Here is a 26,535-nt window from a genome sequence, read left to right as displayed (position 1 = left end):
GCATAAAAAAAAAAGATGGAAGGTTGGTATTGGCTGGAGACTAGCTCAGCCGGAGTTATGCCAATCTTGACCTATTTATTACTCGGGCTTCGGGGGCAAGATCAGGTTAGTCCAAAGTTTTTTAAACAAAAAATTTTTTTAGGTTATTTAAGAGTACTTTAACAAGGATATAAGTAAAAGAAGATGGAGGGTTGGGTTGTCTGGTAAGATAGTAGATTCTGAATTCAACACCTCTTACTTACAAAAAAAAAAATCTCATAAGTCAAGGCAAGAGTAAATATCTATATATTATCTGTTTGAGGAGGTATTTTCAATTCAAACCTCTCATTGAATCTCTAACTCTCCACTCTTTTTTCCTAGATTTTTAAAATTATTTTTATTCCAAAAATTGTTTCATGCCTTCTATTTCGATTTTGTCCAGTTCGTTATTTTTGGTTACATAATTCTACGTAGATCCAAACATGCCCTGGCAACATTTAGGTACCTAATAAAAACAATTGACTAAAAATAAACGTGCACATTTAAAATAAAATAAGAAAGAAAACCCGTGTTACCAAAAATAAAAAAAAAGGGAGTGACATATTCTAATGCAATCCTGTACATTGAAAATTATAAGATACAATTCTTCAACAACGAATGGCGATCTTAAAGCACAGAATTTCCAGCCAAATTGGTCGAAAATTTTATTTGGTTTCTTTCTACTATAATATAATGTCATAAAACTCTTCTTCTCTTTGCATCTTAGTTTATTAAGAAAAATACAACGAGAAAGCTTTTCTTTCATTTCGGTTTCATTAAGTTCATTTAGACAAAATATGTTTTCTTACCTTAATTTTTTTTGATGACTTTCATGTTTTCGTCCTAGAATTCATGTTTTTTTTAAAAATTAATTATTATCAAATAAGTCCATTTAACACACAATTTAACTCATTTAATCTTGTTATTGAAAAGTTTTTAATGACAAGATGCACGAAACAGTTTTCAAAATTTAAAGCAAAAAAGGAAATTCCAAGACAATCAATCACTGAGATACAACATAATAAAACACATAATTTAAATGTCTTCAAAGTTTTTTGAAACATAATATGTAATTCAAAACATAAAACAAATTTCAAGATTTAGAGTTTTCAATAGAAATAAAGTCTAATACATTCACATGCAATCAGGTATGAAAGTTATAATAACAAATAATAGAAAAAATAACAAGATGAGGTGCAGCTTATGTTGAATTATTATCGAGATGGCATGTTAACCTACATGTTGATCCAACCTAACGTGCTTACATTCATGTCGTTAACAGACTCACTTATGTTCCAGTTGTGTTTAATTTATTAATTCATATTGTGCTTGAGTCGTACCAGAAATTACTACCCATACAATGTAAGAACGATTAATCCTATTAAAATACAAGAATAAAATACGACAAAAAAATGCCCTATAGTTTGACATAAGTAAAATTTTAACTCTTTGTGGTTTGGAAACCTATAGTTTAATTTCTTATGGTTGCAATTGAATTGAGACCATTGAATTCTCCATCACATTTAACGGTCAAATTTAAATAGTCAATATTTTCAAATAAAATTAGTATAAAATTGCAAAGTCACCTTTCAAACTAAGGTTAAAATAATGTTATATGATGGCAAACTATACTTCTAGAAAAATTTGAGATAAAAATAAAATTTTAGGGAAAAACTTATATTTATTTCATCTTTAATGCTATTTGTTGGATTGCTATCACCATATTACAAAAAAAAAACTTACATTTACTTTGTTTCTTAAAAATTGGCAAGAAAAAATCACGGTAAAAATGTAAGTTTTTTTTTTTCTAAAAAAAATCATAGTGCCAACAGTCCAATAGATAGCATTGAAGACAAAATAAATACAAGCTATAATCTGAAATTTCATTTTTAATTAAATTTTTTTTCTAAAAGTATAATTTGCCATCAAATTTCATTTAAAACATTATGTTAACCTTAGTTTAAATGATGATTTTGTAATCTCATAATAATTTTATCTAAAATAATTTGAATATTGAAGTTTGACTGTTAAATTTAACAGTTTTTTTTTATTGCAACTATAAGTAAAGAGTTAAATAGTAAATTTTAAAACCAAAGAAACTAATACATACTAAACTAAAGGAAATTTTTATACTTTACCTTATAGCGTGACGATTCGAAATTTTTATACTCCTCCCACTTACACTCAAAAAAATGCGGTCCAATTTACGGTACCTGCACCAATACCATTTCCACCGGGCAAACAAATCCGTGGCTGCAATTTCAAATCCCAAATCATGTCTCAACAGGGTCGGGTAAAGGCCAACCCGGTAGAGGAACAGTTGGGCCCAAATACATCCCTCCCTTAACCCCTGCAGCGATTCCCAAAACCCCTTACCAGAGGCTTTTGCCCAAACTCCATGGCAGCTGCAGCTTCTGGCTTCCTCTTCTGCTTCTCTCAGACAACAACAACATAGACCTTAACAACTGCTGCAAAACATGCATCTTGTTCCTCGTTATAAGCACCTTTTCAACAACTCCAACAACTTCATCATGGCTGGCTCCAAACACTTGGTTTTTCTCAAGTCGTCCCTCTTCTTCCACACTCTTACACCACCCAAAGCAGCCAACTTTTACTCACAGACTTACCCTTTTACCGCTAAAAAACTCATCTTTTCCACCATTCTAGCAAAACCCAGATCCCCAATTTTTTGTAGAAAGTCTCGCTTGTCGTATACACCCCATGCTCCTATTCCCATGCCAGGTACCCTGCTTTCTGTATTTTCCTTTACTTAAACGTTTTTATGTCCTCAGCAGCTTTTGGTATTTTGGGTTATATGTTCTGTAATTTAAACTGGGGTTGAAGCTGTTCTTGTTGTTAATTTCGTTGAGGTGTATTTATATACTTGTAAGCATGTTTTTAAGTGGTTGATAAGTCCTAACAAATTTGGATTGCAGAGTTTGTGTCTCTTCTTTACTTTTAAGTTTGTCAGACATTGGTTGTTTAGTTATTGCTAAACTGTTGTTGTGTGTTTTGGCTTTGTTTCTGGAGTGTCTTTGGAGACTGGAGAGGAAGATGTAATTGATTCAGCAGAATTGAGGTTCTTGAGGGTTAAGTTGGAGAAGCTTGGTCTTAATTCTGAATCTTGTATGCCGGGGCAGTACAATGGTCTGATTTGTCCGATGGTAAGTCTCCAGGAATGTTGTTTTGGATGATTTTGGTTTTTAACCTTTTATTTGATGTATAAGTCTGTGGTGTGGTGTTGTGTTTGTATAGTATCTATTATTTTAAAACCTATTTTTTGGGTTTGGGCGTTCACTTCTATGACACAATGAAGTACTTGTTTCTGCTTCTTTTAGTCATTTTGAAGTGGAATCCTGGTTTCTTATGCAGTACTAAATTTTAGGGCTTGAATTGTTGCTGAATGCATGTCTGGTGCGCAATTTCTGGTTACTGTCCAAAACACACTGAGGAAAACTTTGAAGTTGTTAAAAACATCAATGATGATGGTCAAGCATAAACCCTTAGATCCAAGCTAAGCCCAGTTACTTTTCTCTTGGATATCTTGGATTTAGCTACTACCATAAGGTAGTATGGTTTTCTAGACATATACTATCGCCTTACTCTGTAGTATCACATGAGGTTATGATCTTAGGCCCTGCAAAGGGATGTCAGATCTGACATGTTTATGCAATTGAAAGAAGAATTCCTTTAGTCATGAAATTTCGGTTTCTAAATTGGTCAAATGTTATATTGTTGAACAAGTAATTTCTTGTAGATATTTGGCTACATGGTATGAATCTTAAAACTGATGGTGCGTTCCTTGTTTGACTTTCAAGATGACCAGTTTCATAGCTATATCTGTCATCTTTTGTTTACATTTACTATTTGAGAATCTTCAAGCCAACCCTGGTGCATGTAAACCCTTTGTTTTACAATACCTTAACTTGGGCAGAGAACGAAGTTCTCTCTTGTTGCATTGCCAATCTTAATTCTTGCTGATCCTTTACCTGCCTTTCTACCATCTTTGCATACTGAATTTAAGGTCTCCAAGATTTAACTAGCATCTTGCATTAATCAGCGGCAGAGCCAGTGTTTGGGGGTGAATTTGGGGATAAAATAGCTGTACATAAGTTGTTCTACAATGTAAATTGTATGTACTTCTCTCTACTTAAAAATGTTAATAAAGAAGTAAAAGCTTAATATTTATTTCTACAAATGATGGTTTTAAATATAAACTCGTTGATTCAAATGGAGTATTTTTCTAGGCATGATGGAAAAAAAATATAAAGATTACACGTATGTACAATGTCACAAACGAAAGTACAAAAATTGCACCTATGGTACAATGCTGCATACGGTGAAAAGAAAAAATTAATCCATTATGGACAGATTGAAATCAATCAAAGATAAACTTAAAGTGAATAAAGAACTATAATATTTTGGAGGAAAAAGTCAGGCCAAGGGGGGTGGGGTGAGAAAGTTCAAGAATTTTTTGGCCAGGGGGGGGGGAATGAGGAGTTAAATCAAAATGTTATAAAGTGTTTTAGTTAAAAAAATCAATTTTTCAGAAGTTTGGGGGGCCCGCTTCTGCTTCTGCCACTGGCATTAACAATCGTAAAATAATCAGATCAACATTGGCCTTGGTTTTTGACTAATGGTTGTTGTTGATTTGACGTTTGGACTACTCATTGAGGATGAATGAGACGAAACTTACTCCATATAGGTGAACTCTAAAGGTTTGCTCATACATTTGGGATGTCAAGAAAGACGAATGAGAAGTAAAGAAATGAAAATTTGCAATAGCTTCATTGTTCTTCTCATTCTTCCATAGTTTTTTCAACCCTTTAATCACGACTTAGGGTAAAAGTAGGGAGATGTTTTATGTTGGTGGCTGTACATATTGAGATTGAATATTGAAAGGGCCATTGTGACAGGGTTTGTTTACTAAGACCAGCAATTTCTATTAAATAAATGATGTTAGTTTGCCCAGACAGAAGAATTTATGGAATTGTTCAAACTTAGGTTATGAAAGAATCTTACCAATTTTTATGCCTTTCATTTATTTGTTACCACAGAGGTGAAAGAACTTGAAGTAGCGGTTCTCACAGTTCCGGCAAGTTGTCATGCCTTTTGTATTGAATTTCGTTCCATTTTGTTTTGTTTCTCAATAAGAGGATTGTGTGGTTTTGCTTGTTTGTTTACAGAATGTATGTCTTTATGTTATGACACTAAATTCTTGACTTAATTGTCTTAATCCCCATTTGTTTTGATTTTATTGGTGCAGACAATTCAAGCTTGAATGGTTTTTAGTTGGTTACTTTAGATATGATTTTGAATTCAACTCGTTTTGCTAATTTTGTATTGATACCAACTGATTTCTATGAGATACAATAAGAAAATAACCAATAGGAAAGACTTCAATGTTGCTCAAGTTGTCTTTCTCAATGCAGCCCGAACTATAAGTTAAGTAAGGTACCAGAAAGGAAAAATAGGACCATGCAAAATGTGTGCATAAGCTTCAAATGTTTGAGTGTTAGTTTCATTCCAGAAGTTAGGAACTTTGGTTCTGTAAACTGTTCTTGGTTTTCCGTTTACTTAGTGTTTTAATGCTCCTATATTGAACATTTTCTTTGTCCCTGTAGTGCAAAGGTGGTGATTCAATGGAGAAGAGCTTATCTCTTTTCATCACTCAGGAAGGGTAAGTTCATAATTTCCTTAATGTACTCGTGTGGTCCTGTATCTTGTCCCTGTTCAAGATTAACCTAAGTGATATATGTTGATATGGCACAGTGATGCAGCTATGTGGACCTGCTTCCGGGCTAAATGTGGGTGGAAAGGAAGCACACGGGTATTAAGAAAATTTACTTTTTCCTGTGGGTTACATGCTATATAATTTACTAGATGTTTGGTAAGCTCTCAGTGTTCAAAATCTGCAGGCCTTTGCTGATGGTAAGTCAACATATGGAAATCTGAGTATGATCTCCAAAGTCAAACAGCCATATAGAGAGATCTCAGAGGAGAGTTTGGGATTGGAACCTTTATCCAATGAGGTAGTCATACTTAACTTTATTTGAATTTCTCATATTAATTTTACAATGACAGTACATTTCGTGTTAATGTCCCCTTCAATGGTTTGCTTTGAATGTGTCGGTCTCCAATTTTCTTACTGCTGTGTTTGTTCATAAAAAAACTATTAATGGCATGTTCATGTTCTGTCCTGTAAATAACTGAGCCCCGGATTCGCAATATAATTTCAATATATTGGGAAATGGGAGATTAATTTTTTTGATTAATAAACCATGACTTTGTATGATGAAGATTTTGTTGAAGCTATAACCTATGGTTTGTGTGACTTTGCTGGTGAGGGTGGTCAGATTGGAGGCTGGAATTATTTTCTTTTCAATGGGACGAATATCATATACCAGGCATTTTAGTTTTCTACAAGATGGAACATAAGATAAACATTTATGTAGCGTAGAAGTAATGCATGTATTCTTAGGTAACACAGAAGAGATGATGATATGATGATACCAAAAGTTCATTTTTGCACTAGTTTTTTTTTTTTCTTAACTCTGCTCATTTCATAGACAATACGATTTTTTTTTTGGGTATAATCAACTCTCATAGTTGTCTTCCTTAGTTTCTTGGTTGCTAAGTGTTGAATTCCTATCTTCCTTCTCAAACATCTCTCTAGAGCAAATGCCTTTAAAGTCACTAAAAACTACAGTTTTGATTAAACAATTTAGAAAATATTACAATAATAATTAATTAATGAATATCTATACAATATATAATGCTAGAGGGGGGGCAGTTAGTGTAAACTTTTTTTGTCATTTTTTGGGCTTCTAATTTTATCCTTATAGAAACTAATTTTACCTTAATCACATTTTGCCAACATAACTACTCATAACTACCTTAAGTATTGTAACTACCATATTACTATAGCCTTATACATCAAAGGTCTTTAATAAAGTTATATAAATTTTATTTATATGGAAAACAAAATTTATATGATATTAATTCATTTTAGTTATTTCTAAATTGCACATACATTGGGTGTGCCCTTAAAACTGGTTACAATAATGAACTAATCAATCCTTAAGTTAGACAAATTGTAATTGTGATCTTATATTCCAAGTAAGAATGCAACTTGCTTAAAGCATAGTTGTTTAGAGTTAAAAAAAAGGAAGAAGATTGACCTTCGTTTTTGTTATTTGATAATTGTGAAAAGTTTAAAACAAACAGATTCTCCATTTAATTGGGATGGTTCATAGTTCATGAAGAAATGGAGATCAGAACTAATGGATGCTACAAGACCACACGTAGAAAATGGTTTTGGTGTTGAGCTGGTTGAGGTAAAACGTTCACCAACCCTATAAGGAAGATTAATGAAGACGTGTTAGTATTGTTGTATTAATTCAGTACTATTTCTATTGTGTTTATATTGGTCAGTTATACTTTGGCAAATACCAAGAATAAATAAGGACTACAAGTTCAAATATCTTAAATCAATCAAACTTAAATTAACCTTTTGCCTAAACTAAAGTTACCAAAATATTCATGTAAATATACATTGTTGTTCATCGAAATAAGTGGGGAAAAAGTCAAAATTATCTAAAGTCCAACACATAGTCTTGTCCTTTCATTTGGGGTAGTGTCGGGAAAAGTTAAAGTTATCTAAAATCCATTCCAGGCTTTCCACTCACGATATTTGACAGTTGCTGTTCTAGACCATTCTTTCGAATTGCTTATCGTTAGTGTACGTCTTGTAAAATGTGTACTATATTATCAGAGTTTTTTTTGTGTTTTTATTTTTTTGTTAATGTGTTGAGTGTCTGCTTCATACTTAAGGAAGTGGAAGATTAACTTTTGCTGTATTCTTTAGGGAAAGGGGAAATCAAGAGACAAGAAGTCTTTACTGATTGCTAGTTTCTCAGGCCTCTCATTGGAGATTGGAGAAAGAATAACTTATCCCTTCAGAGAGAGGGGGAGAAGCAGTAAAGCTTTCTTATAGGTTAAGAGTTGCTCTCAATTGATAGTTATTGAAAAATTAAATAGTAGGGAGAAGAAATCTCAACTCGTCCCTTCTTTTTCAGGGCTTGCTATGACTATAGGACAAAAGCCTCAATTGATATAAAAGTTACCTTAAGTTGTATGTCAAGGACAAGATAAATAGGCACATGAAATGATTCCTAAGAAATTTCTCTTCTGAATATGGACAAATATTAATCCTAATTAGAACAAAAAATTGGGTGCTCAGTAACGCGTAAATGGCTGCATAATGTGCGATTCTAGTTTTTTTTTCCTTGAATGACATGCTGGTGTTATGAAATGAGTTTGAAGTATGTGAGACAAGGACACCTGAAAATGGTAGCCAATAAACTCCAAAGCTCTCTATCTGTCTATCCCAAAAAAGAACCTATAGGTCATATTTCTGTTTACATGTAGATTAGCAAATCTGTTGTTGAAGATAGCGTCATGAGGGAACATAATGGCAACCAATCAGCTGTAGTGACTATGATGCCATATGGTGTTCATTCTGAAGAACAAATTTAACTTTTCGAGGTTGAGAAAAAAAATTTATCATTTACTGAATTAATTGTTATATGTCAGCTTATTAACTTTAATGTGAAATTTTCAAATTCTGTGCTTAGATAATTCATAACAACTTGTGGAATGACATTGATATTTATTTATCTTCACTCGATTTTAGCTGCACAAATACTTTTCTGAGAGAATGATATCTGGGGAAACTTTAAGGAGGAACTCTGTGATGCAAAGAAGATATGGAGAAAATCAGGTATGCCATACTGTTCCATTCTGGTTTGGGAAATATATAGCTTATCTTTTAATGTCTATTATGAGTTTTGAAGTATGGCCAAGCAAATTGTAGGGATGTCTCTCTATCGTATCCCTCACTCTTTTCCCTTTCTAGAAAAATATACATTTTGAAAATTATGCTAATAAGATTTTGCTTTAAATATAGCATTATTTGTAGTTCATGTACTAATTTGTAGATATTTGTATTCAGAGTGTTATTGCATTTACCTACTGGAGGGAGGGAGTACTCGTAAGCTGCAAGTACCGGGATAGCACCAAAAACTTTTGGCAGGTTTTCAATTGTACATGTTTACAATTTTCCTTTTTTTTTGTTGGGGTAAAGATTGTCCTGCTAGCTGATGGCTGGTAAGATCAAATAATCTTTCTCCTAAACCATTGGTTGAAAATAGGCTTGATGCTCCAGTTGTAGTATAAATATTTTCTTGTTTTGATTGATGATATAATTTGTCCATTATCCTTTGGAATGATTAGTGTCGCCTTCAGATAATGAGATTTGCAGAACTTTTGAATTTGGGCCTTGTACCTGAAACTATCACAACTTAAAAGTTTATGTTTGTGGGGATGTTCAAAGTGAACTCAGAATCTTAGAATATGCTTTCTGTGTGCTTTTAAGTAATAATCTTCAATTAATTGATGATAGTTTAGTTTTAGACAGGATAAGAGGGAAAATATGTTTAGCTTTTGACTGCAGAATATGTAATTCTTTATGTACTACTTGAAAGCTCATTATTTTAATGCTTTTAATTTTCAGGAGATCAACACTGAGAAGATATTCTATGGGCTAGATGATATAAAGGGAGCAAGTGATATCATTATTGTAAATTTGATTTCTTTCCCTTTTGTCTGTACATTGACAAATTTTGTATCAAGTTGATTAACTTTATACATGATAACATATGTAGGTTGAGGGTGAAATGGACAAGCTTTCAATGGAAGAGGCTGGCTTCAAGAACTGTGTAAGCGTTCCTGATGGTGCACCGCCAAAAGTTTCAGATAAAGATTTGCCAGCTGAAGAAAAGGTCTCTATCATTTGATGTTGCTATTTATTGCTCTCTTTCAGTGATTGCTTTCACAGAACTGCTAATTCTAGCATTTCTTGTCAACAGCATATGCTTTTGTAGCTGTGAAATCCAATGGTTCTTTTGCTTCTTAGTAAGCACAATGTATTAGAGTTCTTGTGCTATTCTAACTTAGATTTTGACAGGCAGCTGTGCTCTCCCAGTTAGTAGTTCTCTTAGGTTGCTTGTCCTTTTCTGCTGCTACTTTCTTGTGAGTTTCAGGGCTTTCTATTACTAACACTGTAAATGAGTGGAAAAGAGACCTGTCTCTGATTTTAGTAGTGGACCTGGAATGTTGTCTTGGTTTAGTGAAATGCCTATTGGCTTCCTATTTCTCGTGTCTAATGGTTTTTTGATGGATTTGGTAAAGCTAGGATACAAAGTACCAGTATCTATGGAACTGCAAGGAGTACCTAAAAAAGGTTTGCCAATTTTTATTTGCTTTTCCAATTTGTTTATATCAAGTAAGAAGTTGCTGAATTAGGTTGCTTTTTTGTTCTATGTTTATATAGGCCTCTCGTATAATACTTGCGACAGATGGTGATCCACCTGGCCAAGCCTTAGCAGAAGAACTTGCACGCCGATTAGGAAGAGAAAGGTTTTTGTTTTATTAACTAGTCAGATTTTTCTTGGAAACAGTATAGAGAAGCTATTGTCATGTGCCTTCTTTAACCAATTCTCCTAAATTTCTGCTGGCTAAATAGGTGCTGGCGAGTGAGATGGCCTAAGAAGAATGATGTTGAACATTTCAAAGATGCAAATGAGGTACTTCACCTGCGTTTTTGCTTTCAATCTCAGATCTTGTAATAAGTTGTGGTTGTGGTAGGTAAGCTTTAAGAATATGACTATTTACTGAAGGTGATGTCCTTTCTTGGTTGTAAACGTGGTTCTTTTTGGCAAGTGATCATATTCCTTCCTGACTTTTTCTTAAGTGGAACAGTTGGGGTGGTGGTGAGATCCTGGGGAGGTGGGAAAAGGGCATGATGGCATATTGAGGATTTCAAGAACCAGTCGGCATTTGATGTTTGAGCTAAAAATTTGGTAGTGTTGTTCAGTTCCTGGTGTATGGAATTTCTAATGCAGCTCTGGTTTCTGTATTATCATTTGTTTGATCTGGTTGTGAATGACAAAAACGTTTTCCTTGATCTGTGCCACTTAGTACTATTTGCCCAACTATTGTGCCTCATTTTTCTCCCCTGGTCCTTTCATTGGGGGAGCGGGAAGCTGGGGTTGTTTACTTAAATTATAGATTGAAGCTTAAAATGTACAACTTGCTTATATTTTTATTAAAATTCTTCACTTGCTATGCTATTCTAGGATGACAGTTATGACCTACTACACATTCTCTACCTTGATTGACACTTTAACAAATCCTCATGCAGCACTTGATGATTTTTCTGATAATTGGATGTCTGCATGCAGAAATACCTGATTGCATGCAGGGGTTTTGCTGTTTAAGCCTATGCTACCGTAGCAGCCTCTTATACCATTCCTTACTGTATTTTATGTAGTTTAGCATGCATATAACTTGATAGCTATAAAAAATTTTGTAGCTTCAGGTTTTCACTCTTTTTGTCCCTTGCATTGATCATAACAGGTGCTTATGTTTTTGGGACCTGGTGTGCTGAGGGAAGTTATTGAAAATGCGGAGCTTTATCCGATAAGAGGATTATTCGATTTCAAAAATTTTTTTGTTGACATTGATGCTTATTATCATCAAACCCTTGGGTATGACCTTGGAGTGTCAACTGGATGGAGGGCTTTGGACCAGTTATACAATGTGAGTGCAAGCTGGTTTTTTCTAAGCCTCAGTTTAAATTGCCATCGATCATTCTTCCAGACGTTTTGAGTTGGCTTTTCTTGAAGAAACTTGTTTTAGTAATGTCTTCATAAAAAAAATGCTACAGCTATCAGGATAAATTGAATTTCTTCAATCACATGTTTCAAATTCTCATATTAACTTTGGCTTTTAGATTTTGATAGAAGAAAGTGCTGTAGTTGATGCTTAATCTCATGATTATTATTGTGGTTATAGGTGCTTTTGCCACAGTGATTTGGGAGGATCAGACTTTTTTTTTGAAGTTACTACCCTAGATAAGTTATTACTGTTGTCTGACATTGAACTTGAACTCTATGGCAGTAAATATCAATTGCCTTGCTCTGAACCTGTTTTGGTTCTGAAATTATTGTATATGGTTGCTAATAGGATTGACTACTAGCAGTACTTCCATGGGCAGTTTATCATGACGTACAAGTTATTTACTCCACAGGCAGTTTAACATGGAAATTTACTCTGTGGGCAGTTTGTCAGACCTTTTTTCTGTTGAAGTTACTACCCTAGATAAGTTATTACTGTTGTCTGACATTGAACTTGAACTCTATGGCAGTAAATTTCAATTGCCTTGCCCTGAAACTGTTTTGGTTCTGAAATTATTGTACATGACTGCTAATAGGATGTATCTAATTCTGGAGACTTCTGATAACTTCTCTTATATATTTATAACTTTGAATCGCAATATGAACAAAACAGTTTATGTTTGGGATCACCCTTGTTCTGGAGTAGTGGCACACTATCCGATGAACCTTTTGGCAAAGTCATGTGGTTATCTAAACAGTGAAGTTGTTAGTTTTTTTTTTATTAAATCAAAGTCATATTGAGTTTCTGTGAACATTGTCTGCAGGTGGTCTATATTCTTGTGTCCTCTGAAGCTAGTTAGAGATGTATTCTGATCTTGGAGATAAATTTGTGTTTGGAGAAAAATATACTTTGTTTTCATTTTTTTAATGATTTTATCTTTCTTAGTCTTTTTTCTAGAATTCAATTTCTTTTTTGTATTGATACGTGATTAGGCATTTTTTGTTGCAAATTTTTTAATAACTAAGAATTAATTGGTATTTTTTAACAATTTTTTTTTTCAAATATGGCATGTTTGGTGAGTTGCTAATATTTCGTGTTGACTTTTACATAGTACCCCTCATCTTTGGACATCCAGAAGGGAGGAAAATAACATTAAACATGGGTCATGGGGAGTGGTCTTCCTCTATTAGGAAAATTGTGCATTTGTTTCTTCTTTCATTTATGATTTTATCCGTCATAGCTGTTTTCTGGAAGCCAAACTTTTATGGTGATATGTGATTGGGCTTTTTTTTTTAAAATACAAAACTGCTTCTAATTGAGAATTAATTGGTATATATATGTAAAAGGTTAAGATGTTGTATTTGGGGTGTTGCTAATTTTTTCTTGATTTGACATAACGACTCTTATCTTGGGACTTGACATTTAAAAATATGACGTAGTGGTCTTTCCTGTGTCTTTCTTCTTTTTAATGCATGGATAATGGCAACTTCAATTTGGAGCTCCAGAACTAGAATAGTTAGTTAGTCTCTGAAATGTATGATGTTGTGCTTGTGAAACATTGGCTGTGTTGAACAGGGTTGCAAAAATACTTTGGCCTTAATGGTCAGATTTGAAGGTTGAATCTGCATGCAACTTTAGTTCTAAATTTTTCAGCATGGATTTAACTAATGAAATCTAAAGCTTGAAAATATCTAGCCTGACTTGTGAACATTTTTGTCTTACAAAGACATTCTTTGAATGGACTTACCATGGTTCTTGTATAATACAAATGTGTCCATGTTCTGGATTCATAATTAACTGCTGTTTGTAATATGTAAACTAACACCTAGGGGTTTGAATAGATCTTGTAAAATTTGTGCAAGTGTTTTATTGAGCTTTGGTGTGTGCCTGAGCATAGAGGCTATGACAATGAAAGGAATACATATCAAGTAAGTATTAAATTCAAGCTGGAACTGAAGCACAAATAAAACTAAATCAAATTAGAGTCTGATTGCGTCACGGTTTGATTTGGTTCAGTGCTTTTGTAGCTTCATGTTGATGTTTAGAGATTGGTTTCTTCGTGCTAGAGTAGAAACTTCGGATGTCCTGCTGCATTCCAGTAATTGAATTTCTACCCTCCCCAGGTTGTGCCAGGGGAATTGACTGTCGTTACTGGAGTTCCCAATTCAGGCAAAAGTGAGTGGATTGATGCTCTTTTGTGCAATCTTAACCGAAGAGTTGGCTGGAAATTTGCATTTTGTTCTATGGAAAACAGGGTAAGCTGGTTCTTTCCAAGTCCCAAGCACTCTTCTGGTTTGCCAGATAGATTTGCTGACATTTTGAGAATGAAGTGCCTGTGTTAGATTGTTAGTGGTGCACTAGGACCACCACTGTTGATTCTTGTCTTTTAGTTCTTGTCACAGTGATGAAATCCTTTACCATATAAGCTTTATCGGTAGTAAACTGGAAAAGAAGTTTAACCACTAATTAAACCTGTTGGAATCTGTTCATGCTGGATATCTGATGCAGATTCTGAAAAGATAAAGTGGGTGTATAAAATGCTTCAAGCTCAACATTCCTATTGTCACTTTAATTCTTGTTTAAGTATAAATTACTGACCTTTCAAAAACTTTTTGTCCTTGTAAGATCCAAGTTCCTCAAGACTGATTCTAAGCAATGTTACCTCAACTTGGTATTGGTGGTATGCACGGTTAGGTGTCTAGGTGTCAGATTTGTTAACTTTCTAAAACTAAGATATGGTGACACCTCTAAACACTTGGACATGGATAGAGGTGCGCATTCTGTATCCTCATTTGTAAGTAACATGTTTAAAAAAAATATGACAATACCAACCAGCTTAAATTATTTTGTGCCTCATGTTTAAAAGGAAAGTATATATTTACATGTGTGCATGTGTTGTGTTAAATCATTTCTCAGTGTTGCACTGGGAAAAAGAAGCATATGAGAGAAGGAAAGAAGGTAGACATCATAATTAAAATCTAACTCATGCACTCATAGTGGTTTCAATCATGATATAAACTTTGTATTCTTTTTGCCTCCTCTGTTTTTCGTGTTCTTAATTTTGAGGTGTTGAAAACTTAAATGAAGTGTCAGACCCAGATCCTTTACTGGTACCTGTGTCTTGTCATGTCCAACACGGGTATGGGAGGAATAGAGTCCGAGCAAGAGAGATTCTGAACAATTGACAGAACAAAGTTGAATTCTCATAGTAAATTTGAATGGGAAAATAAGCTTAACTAAATTATAGTACTGTTTTGTGCTATTACTGCAATTCCCGAGGTTTTCATTTCTGGATTCTGAATGGTACCTATGACCATGAAGCTTCAAAACTAGTGTTCAATAGAACTGCCATTATCCTTTCGTGCACCACGGAATCCCAGCAAAGCTTGTGTTTTTGGTGGCATCAATGTTATATGGAGATGCTTGAATACACTGTTACTGAGTTTTCCTGGGAATATGATAGAATCTGCATGTGATGTTGTTGGAAAAGAATCAAAGAGATTTTATTTAATTCTGTTCCTTTCTACAATACATTCTAATCTATATATACAACTTTCTGGTACACTAAACAAGGAAAGTCTACATCTAATTCCCTTAATTTTGGAGACAGCTTATTCACCCTGATTTCCTCCACTAATTTACCTAAAATATCTCCTAAGATTACTCATTCAAGATTCCTACATTCACCCTGATTTCCTCCACTAATTTATCTCCTAAGATTACTCATTCAAGATTCCTACACTCCCCCTCAAGCTGGTGAATATAGATCTTCCATTCCCAGCTTGACAACACTCTCATGAAACGTGTTGCTACACAGTCCCTTTGTCATCACATCTGCAAGTTGAAGTCCTGTCGAAACATACGGAGTACAAATCAGTCCACTTTCTAGCTTCTCTTTAATAAAGTGCCTGTCTATCTCTATGTGCTTTGTCCGATCATGTTGCACTGGGTTGTGAGCTATACTTATAGCAGATTTGTTATCACAGTATAGCTTCATCGGTTTGCTCCATTGAATCCTCAAGTCTTCTAGGATAATTTTAACCCACAATAATTCACATACCCCTGCTGCCATAGCCCTGAACTCTGCTTCAGCGCTTGACCTTGCTACCACACTTTGTTTCTTGCTTCTCCATGATATTAAGTTTCCTCCAACAAATGTACAATATCCCGAAGTTGATCGCCTGTCGACTGGAGACCCTGCAAAATCTGCATCTGTGTAAACTGCCAAATCAATTTCAGGACCCTTTTTGAATAAAATTCCTTTCCCTGGATGTGCCTTTAAGTAATGAAGCACTCGATAAACTGCTTGTAGATGAACTGCTCTAGGATCATGCATAAACTGACTAATAACACTGACTGAGTAAGCTATATCTGGCCTAGTATGTGCAAGATAAATGAGTTTCCCAACAAGTCTTTGGTACATCTCTCTGTCCACTGCTGTATCTCCATGAGCCTCACTTAATTTGTGATTCTGCTCAATGGGAGTTCCAACTGGTTTGCTCGCTGTCATGCCTGTTTCCTTGAGCAGGTCCATAACATACTTCTGTTGAGAAATAAAAATTCCCTGCCTTGATCGAGCCACTTCAATTCCTAGAAAATACTTTAATTTTCCTAAATCCTTTATTTCAAATTCCTTGGCTAGGCACCACTTCAAAGTGTTCTTCTCTACTTCATCGTTTCCTGTCACTATAATGTCATCTACGTAAACAATCAAAACAGTAACTCTCCCGAAGGCTGAATGCTTGATGAACAGGGTATGATCTCCTTGACTTTGCTTGTAACCATTAGCTATCATTACCTTGGCAAATCGTCCAAACCAAGCACGTGGGGATTGTTTCAGCCCATATAATGCCTTTTTTAACCGACAAACCTTGTTCTTGTCAACCCCACTGAATCCCGGTGGAATGCTCATATAAATCTCCTCCTCTAACTCTCCATGAAGAAAAGCATTCTTCACATCGTACTGCTGTAATTCCCAATCCAAATTAACAGCTAAGGATAGCAGAATTCTTACTGTATTCATCTTTGCTACCGGAGCAAACGTTTCCCGATAATCTACTCCATATGTCTGTGTGTATCCTTTCGCGACTAACCTTGCCTTGTAGCGTTCTAGGGACCCATCTGCTTTAAACTTTACTGCATACACCCACTTACAGCCCACTACTTTCTTGTTCTTTGGTAAATCAACTAATTCCCAGGTCCCATTCTTCTCTAATGCATCCATTTCTACTTCCATAGCAAGTCTCCATTCTTTCTTTGATAATGCTTCAGACAATGAGCTAGGAATAGAGACTGTGTTTAAGGTGGAAAGGAAGCTTTGATGGCTTGGGGAAAACTTCTCAAAAGACACAAAGTGAGACAATGGGTATAGGGGTCTTTTGGTGCATTCTCGGGGTTTTTTCCTTACAGCAATAGGTAGATGTAGGTCCTGATCAAGGCTAAGAGGCTCAGGACAAGGTGATTCAGAGCTGGAAGAATGGTCGGTCGGTGGTGTAGAATTCAGAATTGATTCACTCATTGTTACCTCATTCCTGGAGCTTGGTTTAGAGGATTGTTCTTGCCTTGTAACCACGATGGGATCTCCTTTCCTTGTATACACTTGGTCAAACCGGAACCAGTCATAGATTTTACGATCTTCCTTTTTTTCTTCTACTACATCAGATTGAAGAATTGACTCTTGGAATTCAGATTTGGATGACTCAGATGTGGACAACTCTAAGGAGGGAAATTTTAACTCCTTATCTTCAAGTGTATCTAACTCCCCCTGAAGATAAGGAGTGATGAAAAAGGGCTTATTTTCAACAAATGTAACATCTGCCGAGACATAGAGTTTTCTAGTAGGTGGATGATAACATTTGTAACCCTTTTGAGTAGATGAGTACCCCACGAAGACACACTTAAGAGCACGAGGATCTAACTTCCCACGGTTATGACTATGGACATGAACAAAGGAAGTACATCCAAAAACTCGAGGAGTGAGATTAAAGGAAGATCGAATATCGGGGTAGAATTTGGATAGGTTCTCTAGTGGACTTTGAAACCCCAAGACCCTGGAAGGAATTCTATTTATGACATAAGTTGATGTGAGTACAGCTTCTCCCCAATATGCTTTTGGCACACTTTGTTCAAACAGTAAGGCTCTAGTGCACTCAAGAAGATGTCGGTTTTTCCGTTCTGCCACTCCATTTTGTTGTGGAGTTGTAATACAGGATGATTCATGTATGATTCCTTCTTTTTGGAAAAACAGACTCAAGGTTTGATTGAAATAATCACGAGCATTATCTGAACGAAAGTGTTTTATCTTGGTGCCAAATTGATTTTGAATCATTGCATGAAAAACAGGGAAAATATGACTCAAATCAGACTTATGTTTGAGTAAATAGACCCAAGAGACTCTTGTGCAGTCATCGATAAATGTGACAAACCACTTAGATCCTGAGATGTTTGGAATAGTCGATGGCCCCCAAATATCACTATGGATTAAAAAGAAAGGAGAAAGACGATCGTTTATTACTGATAGGAAATGGTACACGAGTGTGTTTAGCATACTCACAAATATCACAATGAAAAGACTGAACATCAAATCCCTTGAACAAGGAGGGAAACATTATTTTTAGTGTAGAAAAAGACACATGACCTAGACGTCTATGATGTAACCAAATGACATCCTTATTGGAGCTTGAAAACAATGTGGACAGAGCAGATTTACTAAATTCTGGTTGACTTGATGTATCCAAGTAATAGAGTCCATCATGCTCCTTAGCTAGTCCAATCCTCTTCCCCGAGCCCCGGTCCTGGAAGTCACAACAAGATTCATCAAATATAACAGAGCCAGCTAGATCTTTGGCAAGTTTTTTTACAGAAACCAAATTTGTAGATAATTGAGGAACATGAAGAACATTTTTAAGAATCAAATTTGGAGTAACTTGGACATCTCCGATACCTGCCACAGTGGTTGTAGTACCATCTGCAACAACAATCTTTCTATTGCTAGGACAGGGGTTATAGGTTTTGAATTTATTTGAAAAATGAGTCATATGGTCCGTAGCACCAGAGTCAAGAATCCAGACATTCCTAAGCTCATTGCCTAAAACACTAAACGCAAAAGAGACTAGAGCCTTACCTGAAAGTGTCAATGAACACATACCCGGATTCCTTGATTGAAAATTGTTAGTTGCTGGTTTATCCACTGTCTCTAACATACTTTTAAGCTTCCCAATTTCCTCCATACTAAACCCTCCAATCACTTGAGTTGGATCTTGAACCGACATATGAGCCTGCCTTTGCTGGCCACCTTTCTGTCCCCATTCACGAGTGGGTGGTTTCCCATGTAGTTTCCAGCATTGATCTATGGTGTGTCGTGGTTTCTTGCAGTATGTGCACCACAACTCCTCACGATTCTTTTGCCCAGTTGTTTGATTGGTCTTGTCTGCAGCAACCTTGTTCAGTACCAACCGCTGAGGTTTGGAACTTAAAAGGGCTGAATTTTCTATTGAAGGTAGCTCTAACATAATACCCCTACGACTTTCTTCTCCACGTACCTGCGATATTGCTTCTGTTAAAGAGGGAAATTCTGGCCTGCCCAGAATTTGAATTCGTACAAGATCGAATTCAGAGTTTAGGCCAGCCAAAAAATCATAAACTCGATCCCTTTCTATGAACTTCTTGATAAACACTGCACATTTGCTACACTTCAAATCAAGTGTCCTGTAATAATCCAGTTCCTGCCACTGGTTTTGCAGAAAATTGGCATACTCCGTCACTGTTTTTGTCCCTTGTTTTGCTCCAGTTGTCTTTGTCTTGATGTCATAGATAAGAGCTGCATCATTAACCTTGGAATATGTCTGATGAAGGGCATCCCAAATTGCCTTTGCTGTAGGAAGAAACATGCATGTATCGCTGATTTCAGGAATCATGGAATTCCATAACCAAGACATGATCATTGAATCCTCTTGTTTCCATGCTTCAAACCCCGCCGTTTCACTATCCGGTGCTATTTCCAATAGATGACTCAACTTTCCTTTTCCTTTCAGGAATGTTCGAACCAATTGAGACCACTTCAAATAATTTTTTCCATTTAGTCTATATGCTGCCTGGATGTTTTGAAGCTCTGTTGTGTTCCGTGTACTTTGTTCTTCTTCCACAGTTGAAGACAATTGCCGCGTTGAGGATGTAGCATCTGCCATGATTGAATAGGAGGAAAAAAAAAATGTATAGTAAAAGGAACAGCAATGAAGGCTGGAGAGAATAAGAAAGGAACCAGCAATTAAGGCTGGAATTGACAAGAAGCAAAGGTGGTATTTTTCCCAGAACCCTAGACGGGCTCTGATACCATGTTGGAAAAGAATCAAAGAGATTTTATTTAATTCTGTTCCTTTCTACAATACATTCTAATCTATATATACAACTTTCTGGTACACTAAACAAGGAAAGTCTACATCTAATTCCCTTAATTTTGGAGACAGCTTATTCACCCTGATTTCCTCCACTAATTTACCTAAAATATCTCCTAAGATTACTCATTCAAGATTCCTACATTCACCCTGATTTCCTCCACTAATTTATCTCCTAAGATTACTCATTCAAGATTCCTACAGATGTCTATCTTATGAAAATGCATTTCTTCTTCTTCTTCTTCTTCTTCGGCATCTACGCATGCTTTCGATCTGATATTTGTGGATAAACTTAGGTTTGGGGGTTAAACTAGTGACACTTTTAATGTAGAATGTGGTTATGGATTGCTTTCAAAGTGGTGTTCTCAGAACTGCCTGAATATTTGAGAATTGTTTTCTGATTTGCATTTCTTTACACATGTTTTTGCAATTATCTGACCATAGAATGGTTTATTTATATAAAGGTACGGGACCATGCAAGAAAACTTTTGGAGAAGCATGTTAGGAAGCCATTCTTTGATGTGCGGTAAGTTTGAACTTCCCTCCAGCAGTTTGTATGTTCAGTTTTGGGTGCTAACTTCACTTGTTTCTAAATGCACAAGTTGTGCAGCATCCTTGCTCTTTGGTGCTTCTTTAATGTTAGTGCATTGTCAAACTAATCCAATTTGTTGGATTGAGAGGAGTGAAAAGAAAAAAGAAGGCTTTCTAGTGGGATGACTCAGGATAATATGCTCAAACCTGTCAAAAATTAATACCTTGATGCCAATAGCAAATTTATATCAAGCTCTCCCAGTTGTTCCAAAATAGTGCCTTTGAATCATGGCAATTTGCTTTGCACAAATTCACACCAATTTTTTTAATTATATCTTATGTTATCATAAGCCGGGGATTATAGAGTGCATTAAATTCTGCACTTGGGCTGTTATTCTTTTGAATTGCTGGCTTAAATTTCCTGCTAGTGTTTTTCTTTTGCCCTTTTTGCTAATTACCTCAAGGATGTTATTGTCTTTTTCTCCTTTTTGTACATTGGTTTCAGATTTTGTATTTGATTTAGTTACTCATTTATTTGGTAAATAGGTATGGGGATTCTATTGAAAGAATGGGCGTGGAGGAATTGGAAGAAGGAAAGGTGTGGCTCAACGAAACATTTTATCTGATTAGGTAACTTTAGCTTAATTGTTACAGATGGTGTATGATCTTGATGTACAGTTAATTCTAAAGTACATTCCCTCGACTGCCCTTAAAACCTATGTTCTTCTATGCCACAGGTGCGAGAATGATTGCCTTCCAAATATAAACTGGGTTCTTGATCTTGCAAGAGCAGCTGTTCTCAGACATGGTATCAATGGTCTGGTTATTGATCCATACAATGAGCTTGATCATCAGCGCCCTGTTAGCCAGTGAGTGAACTACATGTGATTTGTCTCCAAAATTGTGAAAATAGTCTGATAAATCTGTCTCAACCTATAGTCTCTTGCACTGCACAACTTGACACTTGCTTTGCTTGTAGTAACGTAAGAAACTTACGGATGTGAATTACCAGCATGAAATCTCCTCTTTGACATTTTTTTTACACACTACAAACATTTGTGCTGTTACACTAACCACTTTAGAAATATGGTTATTGCAGTCTGATTTCAGCACAATACAATGTGAATCTTGATCATCTTATATGTCATGGGGCTTCAAAATCTGGGGAAAATCTGTGTTAATAGGCAATGTTTTGTATGCCTTATAAGCCTGTTATTTGGTGTAAGATTGGCTGATGGAGGGATTGGACAGCTGCCATGCTGCTGATTTTTGCCAGAAATAGGATATTGATTTGTGAACTTGGAGCTTAAGAGTGGGAAAATATCTTCTTCTGAATCTGAAAGCTGAGGTCTATCATTAGCTTGCTCAAGACAACCTAAGTTGTCCATAGAAAGCTAAGACATAGCATTTTCATGGAACCAATAGGTTGGGAGATCTGTAATACTTGCTCTCAAGTCAAATTTGGCGCTGAAGCAAACCGTGGTGGCCAACTTTTTGCTAGCAATTCTGTGTAGCTATAAGCCTACAACTATAGTACTTATTAAATAGCCCATTCTATAGCCTGTTGCTGTGAAAGTAGTTCTGAACTGTATCCTTGGCAGAAAAGCTTGCTTAAGACAGAAAATGACCTGAGTTCAATATCCTCCCCAGCTAAATCTCCACTCTTGCCAAGCTAATCTTTGAAAATCAGATCTCCCTTCTTATGGTTATATGCTCGATATCTTCTTATGGTTATAACGCATTGCATAGATGATCTACATGCACTTTGCAGCATTTCTGGATTTGATTGACAAGCGTTACAACTTAAAGTTATAGCTGAAAGGGACCAGTGTTCTCAATCCTTCTCTTACAGAAGAAAATTTGAGGAAGAGGTGGATGAACATTAAAGGGTGGTTTTAGTGCAAAGAGGCAAGGGAAGAAATCGATTGGCTTCTTTAGATTGTGAGCTTGGATTAAAGCAAGTACTGCACTAATCATATTAAGTTGTGGATGATTGATACTGGGAACAGTGTTGGATTTCAATTTTTTTTTAAAGAAATTTTTTTTGATTACTATGCAATGAACGCGTTTTTGATATCCCCGTTGGTGTTCAAGCATTTTATTTCATTTGAGTAGGACATATTCCTAAATGCATAAATTCATGAAAGGGAAACTAATAAGGCACCTAAAACTAGTATGTAAAATTTTGATGTTGAACATTGAGCCTTAGTTTTTTGGGTCTAACTTGACCTCTTTAGGTTTCTTAATTAGGGTAGCCGACATAAACTGTTGTAGTTTTTACATCTTTTTATTTATTTTTCTTGTTTTCTAGTTATGTCCGTTGCACCATTTGCTTGGAAAGTTCTGAGCATGGTGCTGGACAATTGGAGTCAAGTCTAATATGGCACTGGATCCTTATGGGTCCCAAAACCGCATCGTGGGCCAGATCTTCCTCAGGGGAATGCGCGGCTTTTATTGTCTGTGTTTTTTATGTTATCTTTCCTTAAATATTTTACATGCTCTTTAGCTAAGGTATTGCAATAGCTTATCATCAAGACTTAAAACATTTCTTGAGTGAGCTCAAGGGTTCTCTTTAGTTTTTTGTGAAACTTCTTAGAAAGTATATCAAGTTTCTCTAGCATTTCAATTCACTTCCGCGTCAATGTTGTAGTGTCTCTGCTATGTCATAGGATTGATGAATTGAGGCATTGTAGAAAGCATCAGGGAAGCTTTCTTTTAAATTCACTTCCACGTCAATGTAGTGTCTCTTGCTTTGTCATGGATTTGATAAATTGAGGTATTCTATGGGGAAGCTGGCAGATCCTTTTCTCTTGATAAATTTGACGCTGACTCTTCCACTCCCCTTCCTCCCCCTCCTTCCTTTGGTGGTGGTATATCTGTCTGTGCTCTAGCGGTGGATATAATTTTATCCCATTCTATATAGTGAGCTACTCATGGTTAAGTCAAAATTCCTGTTACCATTTTCATTGAGTACATACAGAAAGACTATTTCTCTGAGAAACTATATATGTTACATAAACCCAATGGTTCTACTCTTGCAAATTTGAAGTCTTTCTTTGGTGTTTATTTCTATCGCTAGTATAGTCTTGTCTCCTGCTTTTAACTTATTTCTTGACAGGACTGAGACGGAGTATGTTAGTCAGATGCTAACAAAGATCAAAAGGTTTGCTCAACATCATTCATGTCATGTGTGGTTTGTTGCACATCCAAGACAGGTTGGCAAAATATTGCTAGAGTATCTGGTTAGCAATTATTTGTTCTGTTACAGTACATGTCAAAGTGCTAACTATTTAACGTTGTAAATAGTTGCATCATTGGGTTGGCGGTCCGCCAAACTTATATGACATCAGCGGAAGTGCTCACTTTATAAACAAATGTGACAATGGGATTGTCGTTCACCGTAACAGGGATCCTGAGGTTGGCCCCATTGATCAAGTACAGGTGACTCTCTCTCTCTCTCTCTCTCTCTCTCTCTCTCTCTCCCTCTCTCTCTCTCTCTCTGGAGATGGATTTCTAAACTCTGAGCTTACTAATACAGGTTTGCGTGCGGAAAGTACGAAATAAAGTCATAGGAACCATAGGTGAAGCTTGGCTATCTTATAATAGGTATGTTTATTAATTTGTTCTCAAAGTGGTGATGATGCAGTTCATTGGATGGATGGTTTGATAGCTTTGTAGTAGTACTATCTTCTATCTACCTTGTGCCGTAACATGTCCTTGAGTTACCAAATATTGACCTGCAGTTTTTGGGGTTAGACGTTTTACTGCAGTTTACTTTTGTTTTCCAAGTGTTCCATTTTGATAGTTGTCTTCTCTAGATACTGTTATAGTTTGGTGGGTGAAAAGAAAAAAGATGAAAGAATTGCTGGGACATATGCAATGTTAGCTGTTAATGTGTGTCGTTTCTGTTTGAAAATTCTTTATGGATACTGGAGATTGATATTAGTTAGAGAAACTACCCACTACCTTGACAGAATTATAAGTATAGAAAAGATCTCATCGATATGATATTGCATAAAGGACAGGGGAGTTATTAACTGGAATCCCATTGTCGGAGAACATTTAATTTTGAAAGTAGAAGTAACAAACCTCTGCAAAACAACAGAAAAACCATCAGAGTATTATAGTAAAAGGTTTACAGCCTTCTCTGATATCTAAATCTGAATTTTTTGGTAGCTTATGCTGTAAGTTTCTCTAGTGGATAGCCATCAAACCTGACCAAGCCACTGGCTATTGGTCGAGGCAGTTGCCTAATTGGGACTTGTTCAAGTAACTGGTAGAACCAAGGAGACAGCCTTCCGGGTAATTGGGGTCAGTTGATGGCTTTTGGTGAAACTGGCAAGCGAATGTTTTAACGGCTTATGTAAGGGTTTTCAGGACTTGTAGCTTGGACCTTAAGTAAACTGCTGAAAGACTTAACATGCTAAACCGGTCCTCGATTCACATAGGCATCTGTCTTTTTCGCTATTGACTCACCAATTTCAGTTAATTTTGAAATTATTTTTTTCCCTTCCTTTTTCTGTCAATGGCCAAAGTTATGGTATAACACGTATTGGAACTTAATTTATTTTAACTCTAATTGTCCAAATAGAATAACATATTTCTCCAAAAGAGACTAAAGATTTTAAAACATGTATGTACCATTATTGCAATACTCTGAAGTATAATGACTTTTAGCACAATTGTGGGATTAAATAAACAATATGCCAATAGTTCTAAATTCAATATTTGCTAGTTCAAGTATAAAAAGCATAGTAGCCTAAAATGTTTGTGGATATTTCCTGTAGAAATTTCTCAGTATTCTGAGTTGGGAAATGTGAACTGACGCCAGAAACCGAATTGTCTTTATTGATTGATTAGTATTTCCCATAAACAAATGAACATGTATTTGGCTGATACATTCATAGAATTACCATAGTTGTGATATTGAAATGGCATTAATTAGTTAATTGGAAAGTACATTTACAATGCTTCTGCCTGGACTGTTTGATTAAACAATTTACCTGGCCCCTTTAACTGGTTTGATTTTTGGGCTGGGTTTAATAACATTATACCATGAAGAATTCTGTTCAACCTCTTTGAATTGTGGGAATCTTCTAGAATTTAATCCTAATGCTAATTCGTGATCAAAGTGGTTTCTGCCCTTCATAGTCATGGTCCATGTAATTTTTTATCGAAACCAACTGTTTGTTTCATGTTGCTTTAGTTGCATCAATTTACATGTAGTATGACACATTTGGGTAGTTGAAAACTTTACTCTCTTCTCATCTTCTCGCTGGTTGCCATTGAATTACATGTATTACCTACCCCTTTCCTCCATAAAATCATTTTTGGTTCTGGTCTAGATGCTGAAATTTCCTTTTGCACAGGGTTACTGGTGAATACATGGACATTGATGCTTGAAAGAGATAATAGGCAGGAGATAATGTTTTTGCGCCTCACAGGTCAATCTACTAATTTCATTGTTGTAACAGAAGCCTCTTCCTTAATGTGGAATCCAAGCTGCTGAAATGCTCTGTGTGGTTTCCGTGCTCGTAAAATAGGAGAAATCATTGCTAAGCTATTTAAAAGTGGTCAGGTACTCATTCACCAAAAAATATAGGTTAACATACCACTTTCTTGACACCTGATATTATTCGCGTATTTTAGTTTTTCTTCTGTAATTAATATTTTGCTTTTGGTGTCGCATGTGGGTTATCGTCCTTGTACATTTTTCGACTTATTCTTGGGCAGTCAACTTCTGTACAGTCAATGCTGCAAAAAATACTTTTGAAGGAGGTGGTGCATACATTAATCTTTTAATTGGGGTTTGTTATCCAGTTAATTTTATACTCGTTGAACTGCTTTCTTTGAA

General features: G+C 35.7%; 1 protein-coding gene across 2 annotated transcripts; it reads left to right on the top strand.

Annotated features, from left to right (window-relative positions):
• Nucleotides 1-2,377: 2,377 nt before the first annotated feature.
• On the top strand, nucleotides 2,378-26,535 carry LOC113783383 (twinkle homolog protein, chloroplastic/mitochondrial). 2 transcript variants are annotated; one of them, XR_003469900.1, is made up of 22 exons: nucleotides 2,378-2,760; nucleotides 3,049-3,182; nucleotides 5,643-5,698; nucleotides 5,791-5,848; nucleotides 5,937-6,050; nucleotides 8,714-8,800; nucleotides 9,032-9,112; nucleotides 9,593-9,658; nucleotides 9,744-9,860; nucleotides 10,274-10,321; nucleotides 10,412-10,497; nucleotides 10,604-10,664; nucleotides 11,497-11,679; nucleotides 13,881-14,012; nucleotides 20,615-20,676; nucleotides 21,228-21,311; nucleotides 21,419-21,550; nucleotides 23,800-23,896; nucleotides 23,988-24,122; nucleotides 24,220-24,287; nucleotides 26,051-26,259; nucleotides 26,415-26,535. XR_003469900.1 is itself a non-coding variant. In XM_027329505.1 (21 exons), exons 1-21 carry the CDS (start codon nucleotides 2,496-2,498, stop codon nucleotides 26,082-26,084), a joined length of 2,100 nt encoding a protein of 699 aa, XP_027185306.1. In that variant the 5' UTR covers nucleotides 2,378-2,495; the 3' UTR covers nucleotides 26,085-26,535. The 2 variants fall into 2 exon arrangements, 1 of the variants encoding a protein (XP_027185306.1); XM_027329505.1 differs by having other exon boundaries at nucleotides 26,051-26,535.

Source organism: Coffea eugenioides, chromosome 9 (genome assembly GCF_003713205.1).
Source record: "Coffea eugenioides isolate CCC68of chromosome 9, Ceug_1.0, whole genome shotgun sequence".
Classification (NCBI taxonomy): Eukaryota; Viridiplantae; Streptophyta; class Magnoliopsida; order Gentianales; family Rubiaceae; genus Coffea; species Coffea eugenioides.
Note: the sequence above shows the minus strand (reverse complement) of the source record. Positions and strands in the feature narration are given on the sequence as shown.